The 14,613-nt window shown below is 46.0% G+C and overlaps 6 protein-coding genes across 6 annotated transcripts; 4 read left to right on the top strand and 2 right to left on the bottom strand.

Annotated features, from left to right (window-relative positions):
* Positions 1 to 11: 11 nt before the first annotated feature.
* FSUBG_1094 (berberine bridge enzyme) lies at positions 12 to 1,502 on the top strand (the record flags this gene model as incomplete). Its single annotated transcript, XM_036675569.1, has 1 exon — positions 12 to 1,502. The coding sequence occupies one exon, from the start codon at positions 12 to 14 to the stop codon at positions 1,500 to 1,502; it is 1,491 nt and encodes a 496-aa protein (XP_036543262.1).
* A 1,088-nt stretch (positions 1,503 to 2,590) lies between these two features.
* On the top strand, positions 2,591 to 3,540 carry FSUBG_1093 (dienelactone hydrolase family; the record flags this gene model as incomplete). Its single annotated transcript, XM_036675558.1, has 4 exons — positions 2,591 to 2,720; positions 2,775 to 2,892; positions 2,940 to 3,280; positions 3,338 to 3,540. 4 exons carry the CDS (start codon positions 2,591 to 2,593, stop codon positions 3,538 to 3,540), a joined length of 792 nt encoding a protein of 263 aa, XP_036543261.1.
* Positions 3,541 to 4,727: 1,187 nt separating this feature from the next.
* Positions 4,728 to 9,844, top strand: FSUBG_1092 (secretory lipase; the record flags this gene model as incomplete). The annotated part of the gene is made up of 8 exons (XM_036675548.1): positions 4,728 to 5,325; positions 5,385 to 5,394; positions 5,947 to 6,217; positions 6,580 to 6,949; positions 7,008 to 7,318; positions 7,388 to 7,545; positions 8,432 to 8,810; positions 8,906 to 9,844. The coding sequence occupies 8 exons, from the start codon at positions 4,728 to 4,730 to the stop codon at positions 9,842 to 9,844; spliced, it is 3,036 nt and encodes a 1,011-aa protein (XP_036543260.1).
* Positions 9,845 to 10,450: 606 nt separating this feature from the next.
* Positions 10,451 to 11,088, bottom strand: FSUBG_1091 (uncharacterized protein; the record flags this gene model as incomplete). The annotated part of the gene is made up of 2 exons (XM_036675537.1): positions 10,451 to 10,866; positions 10,998 to 11,088. The coding sequence occupies 2 exons, from the start codon at positions 11,086 to 11,088 to the stop codon at positions 10,451 to 10,453; spliced, it is 507 nt and encodes a 168-aa protein (XP_036543259.1).
* A 683-nt stretch (positions 11,089 to 11,771) lies between these two features.
* FSUBG_1090 (killer toxin subunits alpha beta) lies at positions 11,772 to 12,869 on the top strand (the record flags this gene model as incomplete). Its single annotated transcript, XM_036675526.1, has 3 exons — positions 11,772 to 11,904; positions 11,954 to 12,683; positions 12,854 to 12,869. The coding sequence occupies 3 exons, from the start codon at positions 11,772 to 11,774 to the stop codon at positions 12,867 to 12,869; spliced, it is 879 nt and encodes a 292-aa protein (XP_036543258.1).
* A 161-nt stretch (positions 12,870 to 13,030) lies between these two features.
* On the bottom strand, positions 13,031 to 13,882 carry FSUBG_1089 (uncharacterized protein; the record flags this gene model as incomplete). The annotated part of the gene is made up of 4 exons (XM_036675514.1): positions 13,031 to 13,153; positions 13,207 to 13,545; positions 13,594 to 13,659; positions 13,712 to 13,882. The coding sequence occupies 4 exons, from the start codon at positions 13,880 to 13,882 to the stop codon at positions 13,031 to 13,033; spliced, it is 699 nt and encodes a 232-aa protein (XP_036543257.1).
* Between the last annotated feature and the right edge of the window lie 731 nt (positions 13,883 to 14,613).

The raw sequence follows: 14,613 nt of genomic DNA, 5'->3' as shown, positions 1-14,613 counted from the left end.
GCTCTGCAATCATGGCATCTCTACGACGTTTTGTCTTCGCCTCTCTCTTCTCCCTGGCTTTTGCTCAGAACAAGGCTGAGGAACTGACCAAATGTCTGGACAAGGCTGGCGTGAGAAACGTCATCGAGTCTGACAGTCAATGGGCTGCAGAGACAACTCAGTTCCAGAAACGTATCCGTCCCCAGCCTGCTGCAATTGCCTTCCCTGAATCTCGCGATCAAGTCGCCCTTGTGCTAGAATGTGCGCGAGAGGCTGATGTCAATGCGAATGCCCTTGGTCCTGCACACTCGTTCCAAGGGAATGGCTTCGGAAAGCCTGGGAACTTGGTCATCAACATGGCTGCGTTTGACGACGTCAAGTATGACTCAAAGACCACCCTCATGACCTTCGGTGGCGGCACCCATGTTGGACCGGTTGCCAAGTATCTTTGGGATACTGCTGGACGCCATGTTCCTCACGTTCGTGGTTCCCACGTCGGTGTCACTGGATCCAGCATCGGAGGCGGCTTTGGTACCACCTCACGGTATCTTGGCACTCCCATGGATAACATTGTCGAGGTTGAGTACATGCTGTACAACGGCACCGTTGTCAAGGCTGGAAAGGGTTCTGAGCTTCTTTGGGCTGCTAAAGGTGCTGGAGCTTCCTATGGTATCATTCTCTCCATGACTACCAAGACCTTCAAGCCTGAGTTCGACAAGGCCATCAACTTCACCCTCTCCATGGGCGATCTCAGCCCTAGAGACGGCGCTAGGGCTCTCGTGGCTATTCAGGACTACGCCACCAGCAAGGACTGCCCTGATACCTTTGCCTTCCGATGGAGCTTGATGGCTCCTCCTTACGATGGTACTGGATACTTCTATGGCAACCCCGACAGCTTTGACGATGTGATTCGTCCTCTCGTTAATAAGCTCAAGACCATCAAATCCGCCGTCGAGGTCAAGAAGACTGTCCTTCCCTGGTGGGACCTTGAAGTCGCCGTCGCTGGTGCTGGCATGAACCAGCCCGAGGGGGGATTTCTTGGTGGCCGAGCATTCTACACCCAATCCCTCACCACTACGACCGACCACCCTCTCACTCTTGAACAAGCTCAGATTCTCTTTGAGAGCACAACCCTGGCCTTTAACCGAACTGACCTGACAAAGTTCGCCTACCTTGATCTCTGGGGTGGTGTCTCCCGCAACATCAAGGATAGCGATACAGGTTATGCTCATGGCAGAAACCTGTGGTTGATCCGCTGGGATGCCAACTCTGTCAACCCCTTCTCCTTCCCTGCCGACGCCATTCCTTACCTGAGAGGTCTTATGAAGCCATTCGAAGATGCTCTTGTCAAGGGCGGCTCTAAACTCCGTGGCTTTGTCAACTATGCTGATACCGAGCTTACTGAAAAGGAGTGGAGTTCACGTCTCTATGGTGCAAACTTTGAGAGACTCAAGAAGATCAAGGCCAAGATTGATCCTGAGGGCCTGTTTACTGGTCACAAGCAGTCTATCCCCTTGCCTTGACGATCCGAGTGAAGGCAACAGATGTTTATTGTATATTCTTAGTTCTGGAAGTAGCTCTTTTTCCCCAGCTCAGCAGTCCCATGGAAAAGGACACGTGCTTTGGAGAATTGACTCATAAAAATATATCCTGTTTACCTAGTTCCAATGTCTGCAAGTGAAATAGTTGTTGCCCCGAGATTGACGGAGAGGCCTTGATCAGTTGCCTAATTGGGTAGTGAGTGGGGCAGGGGCATCGAATCGCTCATGTGGTTGGCCTATCTACTACCTAAGCTTAATTTTGCCGTCCTGACTTTAACTTCAACCCGAGTGATGGTGTTAATAAAACTGATGGAGTCAAAAAGAGGTTCGTGACAAGAACGAAAAGAAAAACATATGAGGCACACCGGATTTGAACCGATAACCTTCAGGAATCTCCGTGCTTCTTAATAGCTGGAATCTGACGCGCTACCGTTGCGCCAGCGCCCCACTGTTGGAGAAAAGAGTCACAAAGAAACCCTATAGTGGCTCATTCTTCAGCAGGTCTTCGTAAGGAGTATTGGCAGTACAGTCTTGACATGTTTGCGATACGAGAAGTCCTAGACTATGATGTTGGTCTTTTTGAACTTTGCATTTACTATAGACCTTATTATTTAAGACTGTCAGACTTTATATAAGCCATAGCTAGAGACTCTTGACGCCACGAATTAGACATTGAGTAATTTGAACAGGCTACATATAGGTAGGTGCCCGTAGGAACCAGACATTTCGTTGCATTTCAGTTCATCGGCCAGTTTCCTTTTTTAGTCGGCGAGGTAACTAGAAACCAGACAAAGCGCGGCATTTGCCTTGAAATAAGGTTGTATCGAATAAGCATATTCCCCTGCCACCCCCGCTCCAACGTCGTCACGGACTTTGAAGCATAATAATGCCGTCCAATCCAGGAACGTCAACATCATAACAAGCATAATGACGACAGTCAAGCGCTTTTTAGCCTGATAATTACTAGTTTATTCGTAAGCAACACCTATCCTAAACCACTGTATTTATTCCCCTCCTCCTTGTTACCTACCGTTCTGCTTCAACATCTTCCGACCTTGCAAGTGATCATAATGAAGTTCTTCCAGCCTATTGCCGTCTTTCTGTCTCTCCTCACCTCTATTGCCCCGAGTGGCGTGATGGCGGCGGAAGATTCGGCAGCTACTCAACATGTGAAGGGCGAGACTGTGAGATACCAAGGATGTCAGTATTCCTTCACACATAGTGTTGCCAGAGTGCTCAATTGACTATTCCTAGTGAATCTATATGTATCCAAGCCCGGGAGGTTTAACCTTGGCCACAAAAAGCCCGGGAAAAGAACTGGTGTTCTTCTTCTCACCGATGTCTACGGCATCCAGTTGAAGGAGAACCGAGGGTAGGGATTGTCCACCCACTATTGCTTTTCTTTACTAACCAATGCAGATTGGTCGATGACTTTGCCAAACAGGGTTTCTTTACGGTTGCACCAGACTTGTTCGGAGGTGATCCTGCGAAAGAAACTCCAGACTTCAACATCACCGAGTTCCTTGCCAAACATCCTCCCAGTGTCACTGACCCGATTGTTACAAAGGCAATCAACTACCTACGCAATGAGCTCAACGTGAACTCCGTCGCTGCAACAGGCTATTGCTACGGTGGACGCTACGTCTTTCGCTCACTCGGCCAAAACGGGAAAGTCGATGTTGGCTTCACTGCTCATCCCAGTCTTTTGGCTACTGATGAGATTGAGGCTGTTAGAAAGCCCGTTTCCGTCGCTGGTGCAGGTCAGTTTCAGCCTCTAATAACGATAACAGAAAAATCAAAAGCTGATACGGATATAGCCGAGGACCAGATCTTCCCACAGCCTAGACAAGCGGAGACTGGAGCCATCCTCACTAAAATAGGCAAGCCTTTCACTTCGGTTCTGTACAGTGGAACTACTCATGGTTTTGCTGTTCGTGCAAATGCATCAAACCCACAGCAGGTCTTTGCCAAAGACGAAGCATTCTATCAAGCTGTTCGTTTCTTTAATGCATGGGCCTGATTCACAATACACAGATTGTAGACCATGCATGACCTCTTGCAAATTATCAGTCGAGGCTTTTTCACTTTCCTTCTGATGCACGGAGTCCTGGCACACGACAGGCATTGCGCGCCATACAGTTATCTAATAATATTTTCCACTGTTGTGCTCACCATAACCTTTCCAATTCGAAATTAGAGGAACCTGTACCACAATCGTTATCTAAACACACTGGGGTCCATGCCAGTGAAGGTGATCAAAATCACCACGGCACCCAGAACATACATTATGCCACCAATAATGTCAGAAACATGATATATTTGACGAATTTGTCCCAAGATGTCAAATGCCCCTTATAAGAATGTCCCTAGAATCTATTGTAGAGATAAATGCCATTTATCAGTGAGACTCAGGACGTCTTTGAAGTTTTAAACTTCTTAAGGTCATCGGGTATCATGAGAAGATATAGACAGTATCAGGATCAAAGTCTCACGAAGGAGGATCAAACGCTCTAGATCTTACGGATCATTGCGGCTATGTAGATGTTGCTGCACCAATACAAGCCTTACAATGAAATATAGCCAAACTAACCGTTTTCTCCGCCACCCTTGAAGATGAAGCCTTGCTGATGTCTTCGACGTAGTCAGGCAAGACGCGGAAGCACCGGCGATAATCGTAAACTACGACAAAATATGAATAAAAATTATGTATGTTACTCTAATGCTTGAGAGACGGAAGATGCCGACCAAAGAGTTGGGGATGAGACGAACCGAGTCTGGTTAGTGATGAAACCCGGTTGTGTTCACCGCTTACGCATATATGGCCTCGCAGTTAGTCACAAATATTCTGACAGACTAGTTCAGAAAAGGAATATGCTCGGGGCTCTCGGGCTTGTTAAGGTTATCTAATTGGTTTCCGAACGCTGTGGCCAGCAACTTGGTTTATCATTTAAGTTAGCATCAAGACAATGGTAACACATTATAAGAATAAGTATTTGTCACTGAATGAAACACAATTCTGACTGGCAGGAACTTCTCGTTACTTGCTGTTATGTGTTGACTTCGCAGACTGGCTGTGCCGGCTTGTATGCCAACGATCCATATGAAATATGGATATAAAGCAGTCTTTAACTGCTGCAATCCAGCCTGATTCACCTTTCACTAACTCGCAATCTTCCCCCTTTCTTTATCACTCATATTCCTGCCACAATGTCTGAACATCAAATGGCTATCCCCAAAGGCTCCTGGGTTCTTGTGACAGCCGCAAACGGTCACACTGGGAGTCATATCGTCTTCGAACTCTTGAAGAGAGACTTCAAGGTCCGCGGCACTGTTAGAGACTTGGAATCCAGCCAGTGGCTACTTGAGGATAGCTTTGTTTACAAATATGCCGAACGCGGCCATATCGAGCTTATAGTTGCTGATACGACCAAACCCCACGACTTCGATAGAGCCGTACGGGGTGTCGCGGCTGTCATACATGTTGCAGTCATTGGAGACCTGGTTCCTGATCCCAATGTTGCTATTCCAGCCACCATAGAATCAGCCTTGTCTGTTTGTCGATCAGCAGCAAAGGAGCCATCCGTGAAGCGGTTTGTCTTCACTTCGACCTTTTGGGCTGCTACCTTTCCAGTTCCTGGCGTCGGTGACACCATTACAAACCTCGACACCTGGAACGAAGCTGCGATTCAAGCTGCTTGGGCCCCTCCTCCTTATGAATCAGATCGTATTATGCCGGTGTATTTCGCAGCCAAGGTTGAGGCAGAAAAGGCTGTCTGGAAGTTTGTCAAAGATAAGAGACTCCCCTGTAGGGCTTAAAATTCCCACGGGTACCCAGATATTAACCCACCTAACTAGGCCCTATAGGCATAACTAGGTAACCTAATTAGGTAAATCAGGAAAAATTACCCACTATAAGTACCTTAAAACAGAATGGTTTTTTCTGGGTATTAAAAAGAGATTAAAATAGAAAATAAAATAGTAATTTATAGATAAAATAATTATAATAAAAGTTATATATATATATATAATTATATAGATTTATAATATATTTTTTAAAATATTTTATATAATTTATTTAAGCTATTTAGGTATTTATTAGGTAACTATTAATAGAATAGGGTAGGTTTTAGGTACTTATATAGGTATAGTTTACTAACCTGCCTACCCGTAGGTACCCAGATCTATCTGTGGGCGGGTATGGGTACCCATGGGTCGGGTATTTTAAGCCCTACTCCCCTGGGTAGTCAACTCGGTTAGTCCTTGTGTTATTCTGGGAGACCTCCGAGATGATAAACATCTGCGGTCCGTACCGCCTCAGCTCATTGAACAGCTGTATTTGAGCAATACTGAAAAGCTGCAAACTCCTGCTAGTAAGTATTGTCTCCATTAATGATACTTGAGACTAACTATGAGAAGTGTATCATAGCCACGTCACCGATGTCGCGATTATTCATGTCGCCGCCGCAATCGACCCCGGCGTACAAGGTCAACGCATTCAAGTTCTCGCACCATCCTTCACATGGAACGACTGCCTGGATATCCTACGAAAGTCTTACCCGAATCGCAGCTTCGTTGATAACTTTATTTCTGGTGACCCGAAATTGATGTACAATATTGAGAACGACATTGCTCTTGGTCTCCTGCAGAAATGGGCTGGGCGTGGTTGGATCAGTTTGGAGTCGAGTGTTACAGAAGTAGTGGATTACTTGATCAAAACGAAGAGACTGGATGGCAAGTAGGCAGGTTTCATTGCAGATGCTCGTACATGGTTGTCATGGCTTATCTGTGAGCTTATTAATTAGCCTAATAGTGATACGCTATCAGCTGACGATCGGCTTTGATCCCCGTTGAGTCAGATCCATGTTGAAAAGACCAAGACCAGTTCTGACATTCCCTTCACTTCTTTTATCTTTGTCATCCTCGTATTAGCTCATCAACAATGGAGAATTGTTCTCAAGACTTGGAATATCAATCAGTTGCTCAAAGACAAACGACGCTTGTTAGAAGAAGAGGTCGCGGCAGATTACCAAAAAACCGATCAGTCGAAAAACAACCAAAGTTTCAACCTGGAACACTGCAATTCATCAACTCGGCTCATCCAGACGAGATCACCAATGCAAAGAGTATCAAATTGATAAGATCACACGCAGCAAAACTCTCTCGTGCTCTGCAGAAGGAAAAGAAGCAAGATAAAGATTCTCTGGAGGGAGATGACCCTGAAAACTTTCAAGCTGAGACAGAATTGAGATCGCTTGTTGACCTGGCAAGCAATACGCGATACCGAAAGATCATACCTAAAGCAAAGGTACATGAGCAGACCGCAAATCGACCACCAAGCCCAATTCAGTTGATTGGCGGTGCTTGCAGTGACGCATACACAGGATTTGCAAGACAACTTTCAGATGATGAGCACTATCTCTTTGATTTCTGTCAGTCTATCCTCTCCAACTTCCAATCAACTGAACCGACTAATATGTTGTATCATAGATCTAAACTACGTGATTTCTTACGGATACACAGCATGCTATGCCCAAGATGATGAGCGGAACTTTACTTACCTCATGAGGCATATCTGGGTGCCCAATGCAATGTCTAAACTCAGTCTCATGGCCGCCGTCTTTCACGTGGCATGCCGGAATTACGTCGCCACCACAAATAACAGCCTATCGAGCAAATTTGCAGTCAAAAAGCTTCAATATCGACTAATGTGCATCCAAATGGCTAAAGACGCCATCGAGTCAGAGGCTATCGCTACAGATACAACTATTGCATTGGCTATGCTGATGGCCTCTGAAGCAGTGAGCACCCCTTTCTACTGTTTGGCATTACTCTTTATCTTCTTCAAAAAACTAATTTGATCACCGCAGTTCCTTGAAGGAGATATGAGTGCATACTGGAGTCATGGTGCTGGCGTTATGAAAATGGTGCGGGCGCGAGGAGGTGTTGATATGCTGGGAATGTCAGGATTCTTGACTAGAACTGTCTCGGATTCTATCTATCTCACGCAGACCAATATGATATCCGGGTCAGATGTCTTGGACCCAAATATAAATGTCTCTTGAGACACAATCTGTAGAATAGCCCTCAAATTTCAAAATGCTGTACATATCTTGGGTCGTAGTATACAATTCTTCATGCAAGTCAGTGGTGTGTGTTATATCTCAGCTCGTTGAATAAGTTCCTTAAATTTTCGAGTCTATTCAATCGTCAGAATAAACAACTACTTGTCTCTGTACCTGTACCGAGTTACAGTTTTTGATAAGGTATCAGAACCCATTGCGTATAGGCAGCCCTTCTCCATTGACTCCAGCCCGTAGCTATTGGCTTATAAGGGGCTTTCTAGGCGTAGACCTGATTCTCGATTATCCTGATTCAAGAGTGGTCCAGAACTTTACACTGACCGTGCCGGTATCGAGTCGATAGCACATGCCGAACCTAGCTTCTGGATTTCTCGATGTAAGCAAATTTAACTATGAATAGCTCCTACGACGTCTTTCGTCATGTATCACTACGTTCAGTTACTGAATAATCAGTCTCGGTGCCAAATCGGCGAAACTTATTCCACCTGCGTATTCACCAAAGGCTTACCTACTGCAATACGCAGGAATACGCAATTGCCCTTGGGTTTGCAGACACGTCTATATTCTGACAGACAAACCAGGTTCCCATTCACAAACGGACGTCTCATTGAAGCCTCACAGCCAGTAATACCTTTAGTGACATAGTGGTGATTGAGGCGTATTTAAAGACGTACTGAAGGACGTGGCTGTTGAAACATGGAAGCACAATAGTCTCTAAAATACATATAAGCTCGTTCAGAATCCCTCTTTCAAGCCAAAATATCAACCACCCGAAGCTTTTCACCGCAATGTTCCCTAAAACTACCTTTCTTACCTTTGCGGCCTTTGTAGCTTCGCAGCTAGCCAAGATCTACAGGCCGCTATACATACAACATCATGGAACTCAACATTCAAACTCTCGCATGAGCAACTTAGTCTTGGTAACTTGACCATTGACGAAGGCGCGCAAATCAACAACATCATCAACTTTGACCGTACTCTACTCGCAAATGGTGGTCCTCACCAAGATGACTTTTACTCGCTCCCCCCTGGTCTGCAGATCCCCAGGCTTCCGGGTGAGCTTATCAAGCTCCAAGAAATCACGGATCCAAAGCCATACACAATCCTTGCTTCAACTACAATGTCTCGTTTCCTCTACTCGACGACAAACTTCAATGGTACCCTTATCCCCGCCTCTGCTTACATCCTTTGGCCATATACCACCAAGAAAGTAAGGGGCGTTTCTGACGGAAAGGCGCCAACTGTGCTTTGGACTCACGGTACATCTGGATGGTATCCCACCGCCGCACCATCTACTCACCGCAGTCTCTTCTACAGGACTTCGTACCATATGCCTTGGTTCTGGCAGGATACGCTGTTGTGGCCCCTGACTACGCGGGTCTCGGCGTTGGTACCTCATGGGATGGGACTGCCATTCCTCACCAATATGGCATCTACCAGGCTGGTGGAGCAGATTCTCTCAATGCCCTGAGAGCTGCTTTGACCGCGTTTCCAGAGCGTTTGACAACTGATTATGTAAATGTTGGTCATAGCCAGGGAGGTGCTGTTGGGTGGGGAGTCTCTGAGCTTCTTGCCGGAAAAAAGGGAAGATTCAAGGATCTTGTCAAGGGTCATCTAGGCACTCTTCTTTTTGCCCCACCCACAGATGCATTCTCGTTGCCAGCTGCTTCTATTACTACCTGGGTTGGTAAATATTTGAACCAAGTCTATCCTGAGTTCAAACTCAGTGACTGGCTTACAACTTTGGGTGTCGACCGAGTGACTCTCTTCAACCAGGTTGAGGGTTCTCAAAGCGTCAGCAGCTTTCTCTTCACCCCCAAAGAGGAGGTTGTCCAGCCTGACTGGATGAACACTTGGTTTGTGGCTGCTCTCAAACAAATCGTTAACCCTGGTGAGAGGCCTTGGAAAGGACCTATGCTTGTCATTCATGGCGACAAAGACCCAGCGGTGCATTACAACGCATCATTGGCTACTTCAAAGGTTACTTGCGAGAAGTATCCTGGTGATTTAGAGTTCTTGGGTGTTCCTGGAGTTGGTCACTTTCCTGGTATGTATGCAACCAGGTCGATTTGGATGGATTGGATCAAGGATCGGTTCGAGAGACGCAAGGTACAAAAGCAAGGCTGTGTTCAGTCCAAGGTTGACCGATTTCTACCTGACGATCATTATCAGCACGATCCAAACTCCTTCCCCTTGTGGGCTGGCAAATCTGAATGGGCTTATGAGCTTCCCCAGGGTCATTAGTCCCAGCAACGACAGAGGAGTGACAGAGTCGCAAAACGAGATGAGAGGAGACTCTGAATTTAAATTGTTAGACATAGGAGATCGCAGCTTACTCATATATGACAGAATAGCTTAGTATCAGATTCAGGATGTTATAACTAAAGCCATGCCGTACCAATCCGTTCAGCAGAAGGCTCAATATTCCGAAGTTCACTCATCCATTCGTAAGTCTGACAGTTCTATCTCCATCGTCACTCCCAGCCATTTTCGTTCTCGTACTGGAAGATGCCGTAGCACTGCTTCTTTCTCCTTGCTTCGTGTGAGGCGCGTGATGTAAGTATCAGCAGTGGGGTCTGTTAACTCAAAATAGCACTCTTATCAAATCAGTTCAGGCAGTATACCAGCTACCTAACACAATTGCCCAAGATCTTCTTGCTTCTTTTCATCCTTGGAACCATCGAGATCAAGAAAGGAGCAATCCTTGGGATCTTTATAAAATGAGCCGCCAAGTTGTTTGATTACTTCACAACGCTCTGACATAGTAAAGGCGTTGCCGATCCTTCCCAGGCCTCTCTCATCGGAGTCAACCAATGTAGTATGTATAGCCCAAACACCGCCGTCGGCCGGCTAGCCCACGAACAAGCGGGGAGCATCAAGATCGTTTTTCTTGTCTTGCTCTGAAAGTTGGTGGAAAGGGTCGCGGTACCATTTGGCTCCAGGCTGACGCATTTTGGCACAGTGAGCCTCCTCCTTGTCGGGCTCGTCTGACTTGTTGGCGGGCTTGAATCGATCGAGACCAAGGAACTCCAGCTCTGCTACTGAGCATAAATGGCTGTAGTAGCCGCCCTTTGCAGGCCAGCCAGTCGCTATACCGCCGAATCTACCCCCAAATTGACACCGGGGAAACGATGTAACTCCAAATGTGCCATGAAAACCACCTTCTGACAGGCTGTCAGACATTCTAAGATTGAGTTCCCCAGTTTCCAGGAATATGTTTTGATCAGATTGATAGAAGGTGCAAGCAATAACAAGAAGGAGACAAGCTAAGAGAGAAATCAGAGTCGTGTATGTGAACATTGGGCAGTTTCTCGATACGCAAAGACATAAGTGGATAGATGTGTGTTTCGATTTTTGGCATATTGGTGCCTAGAGAGGGGTGTTTTATGCTACCTACGTATACTGTACTTATGGAATAGTAGATGTTCCGATCGCCGGATCCTGCTGCCACCAGGCATTGCCATGGATGTCTTGAGGGATTTCTTCATCACAACACCACGAGTTATCGCCCAACCGGGATAGATATCAAAGCGTATGCGACTGACGTATCACTATGTGATCGATGAAACTTTTCCCTGCATTATGCACTCCTTCATATGAGTAACATGAGGGAGCTGAGCGCTATTGCGCAACCAACAAGGTCGACTTTTCCTGTATCACTTTTGTAATACGAAGCATTAGAAGTAGTATCATCCGAGCCCTCCGGACATTGCCGGAGTAGGATTGTTTCAGAAGTTCCTGTCGGCCGCTCTCTCTCGGAAATTCTGGCGAATTAAATGCATTGAACGAGCTCCCGTCGTCCAGAGACTGTTGGTTGTTGTTGTTGGCTCATGTCTGTGCGTAAAGTATGAGGTGGTCTTGTGTATATTGAACAGTCCAAGATTATGACATTTTGACGCTGGATTAACCAACCTTCAAGATCATTCGATTCCTATCAGGGCTCCCATCAAGTCACATCTTTCAAATCTTATCTGTTGGTTGTTATTTATAGCTGTATGAGCATAGAAAGGATTCCGAGTCATGGCAAAGCGCAAAATACACATCAGTCAGTTGAAATAGACAAGCATAACCCCGGTGAACGTGGATATCCCGAGTTGTGTATATTTCACACCATGCCGTAGCATATCTGCTGACAATTGGAAGGTTAATCTTGGTTTCCCACAAGTCCAGGATGCTCGTTCCAGTGGATCGTGTTCAACGTGCTAAGTTGAAAGCAGGCTACAGGTCTAATGTCAAAGACAACAGTAATAAAGACTTGCCTATTGAGCATCGTGCGAACCTCAACAACTATTACAAGAACAAAGGTCGGCCTGAATAATTATTCACCAATTCCTGCAATGAATATTCCAACAGTATCTCTAGGTCGCGTTTGGTTCCACGAGTTATTACATATCGACTGGGCTTCTGGAGTGGACTCGCCATACCATATCACTGATCTTATCTGTATACTAATGGGTCAAGATCGTAAACCTTTTCACCTGCCCATTTATGGTCCGCAGCTAACTAAAGGCCTGGCCAAGTTCAAACTTGGTGGACCTTGGTGGCTGAAGAGAAATGCAGATAACTTTGCAATGTACGCTATGGCCAAAACTGTACAGAAGGCTGCTGGCAAATACCCCCATCTTCCACTGGCAGTAACACTCGAGGGAGTACAGGACAATCCCGATGTCTTCATGACGGGTAACATCATCATCGATCGAGAAGGAAGGACAACCATAGTCGGCCCCGAAGATCAAGGTGAATGCCAGGCCCCCGATGACGAAGATGGTCTTGGGGATAAGGTCAACGTCGTCCCTTTCAACTCTAGTGCATGGTTTATGGACGAGAGCTACTACCCCGAGGACTATAACCGCCAAGTGAGGGGCTGGTTGGCCGATGCGAATCCTCGCCACAACCGTGTTCGCATCGTGCTGATGCAAACAGCGGCTGGCCCTCAATGGATAGTTGTCCAGGATACGCCTGAAGACCCGATCAAGGACTTTTGCATTGCAGAAATCCTATCAAAGGCTCCCGCAAATGGAGACGAAAATAACTTGGAGTTTCCTACCGACCTTCCTGCGTTCGAGGCCCACGGAGCCAAAGGGTGCGTTTATTCTGGTACTTCTAACATTGTAGGTAGTTTGGCTTGTGAGGATGGTCCTTCGGATATCCGATGCTGGGAGGACCCTGAATGGATGGAGATGTCTTATTGCGATGGGGGGAAATACATGTTGGGAATTAAGTGTGACTGGGGCATGATTTATGCTTATTCAGGTGCGATCTTGTTTGATGGTCGTTTGAGTCAGTATTTAGCATATTTCGTTGCCCACTTATCCATTCCATTTGTCACTGTTTATCAAGCTCAAATCCTATTATTTGGTAGTCGTTCACCAAGTACTCTATGCTCGAACAAGATCACAGACCATCTCAACCACCAAACTTTTCTGAAGCCTATGCAATGTCTCTTCGTAGGAACACAGCATCGACAGGAGGTTCCTCATCATCTAAGTAATGGCCAGGCTGCATGTGGATTAGCCTATATCCTCGCCGTTCGTACCAATCCTGGTTAGTTGACTAAAACGTGTCAGCTTTGTAAATGGCAAACATTCACAACGGCCAAGACTTACGCCCAACTCCTTTCCGTTCTTTTCTCTATACAACTTCTTCTGCATCTCCTTCTCAGCGGTATCAAGGGCAAGGGTTTTGGCACATAGCGGCTCCTCAATTGCCATTGACTCGACGATGTCCATAGCTGCTCGCCCGATGCCTTTGCTTCGAAGTGCTTTTGAGACGTAGAAGGTCTTGATCCAGTAGACACCTTCTGTGGGAAGGTCTAATACAAAGTTTCCTGTTTTCTCATTTCTGTCATCGAGTGAGATGTGGCCCACGGGATAGAACTTGTTATGTGTCGGTTTTCGGGGCTTGGCTCTGAGGCTTTCGGCTGTGTCAACCAATGGTGCCTTGTCCTGAGAGACGTCAGTAGTGGTAGGTATTTATCAGTTTCATAAGCTAACTTCAGGGTATGTATCTAAGTGCAGTTGAAGTGTTTCGCGAGTTTCGGGGTCATCTGGTCGCAGTGTCTATTCAATGTTAAACTTCTGCTATTGTGAATCGATTCTTAGGGAAACTCACGATCCAGAAAATGGACTTTCGGCCCGAGACTTGTCTCTCTTTCCATCCATCAACTAATTGCTTATCCCAACCGCATTGAACTCGTTGTGCATAAATGCGGTTGACATGTTCTGGAGAGTTGGGGTCCCAAGGGACTAACACGAGCTGATCTTGACGAGTTGCTGACGGCATATCTGATTCTCTTTTGTATCTAAAACTCAAAGTTCTATAGCATCAAGAATATAATATTCAGAGTCGGAGAAGAGAATCTCAAAAACATAGAGTTAGTTATTGAGGCTTCAATAAATCATTTGTCATACAGGGAATGAGTCATTGAAGGGCGCGGAAGACAAGTTTGTCCGAGACAATTGGTGCGATTCCGTCGCTAAATGACGCGCATCGGAGTTGGACGTTGCGCCCCGAACTTCCTTTCTTGTTCACGGCAACGAGACCCATGGGAACTTTTGAATACTACAAGCTCAGTCGAGTTCTCTGAGGTCTTACAATCAATTGTATAAGTTGCAATAGCCAACTTATCCATTTAAGTTAGTGGCTCCACCCACTGAACCTGAATGTCTCTAGAGTTCACGTTCAACACTTGACATCTCGACAGAGATTAAACTTTCACATAGTACAACTATGTGCTTAAAAGATTATAGTACCATCAATTGCGACATAATTCCTTCATTCGTTCAAATATATTCCATTCACTTAACTCTACAATATGTATTGCAGGCTCAGGTCCCTATTTCAACGACCACCGCTCCACAACGCCGTGCAGGGTAAGACATTAAGTAACATATGCACAGCCTTAACGTTATCTGAGCTTCGAATCGGCTTGATGAGGCCGTGGGATTGTCCAAGTGCATATCTTCATGTTGCTCCGTTGATCATTGCGTGTTAATGTTTGTAGGCGTGTGAGG

Source organism: Fusarium subglutinans, assembly GCF_013396075.1.
Source record: "Fusarium subglutinans strain NRRL 66333 chromosome Unknown NRRL66333_c0000005, whole genome shotgun sequence".
Lineage (NCBI taxonomy): Eukaryota > Fungi > Ascomycota > Sordariomycetes > Hypocreales > Nectriaceae > Fusarium > Fusarium subglutinans.
Note: the sequence above shows the minus strand (reverse complement) of the source record. Positions and strands in the feature narration are given on the sequence as shown.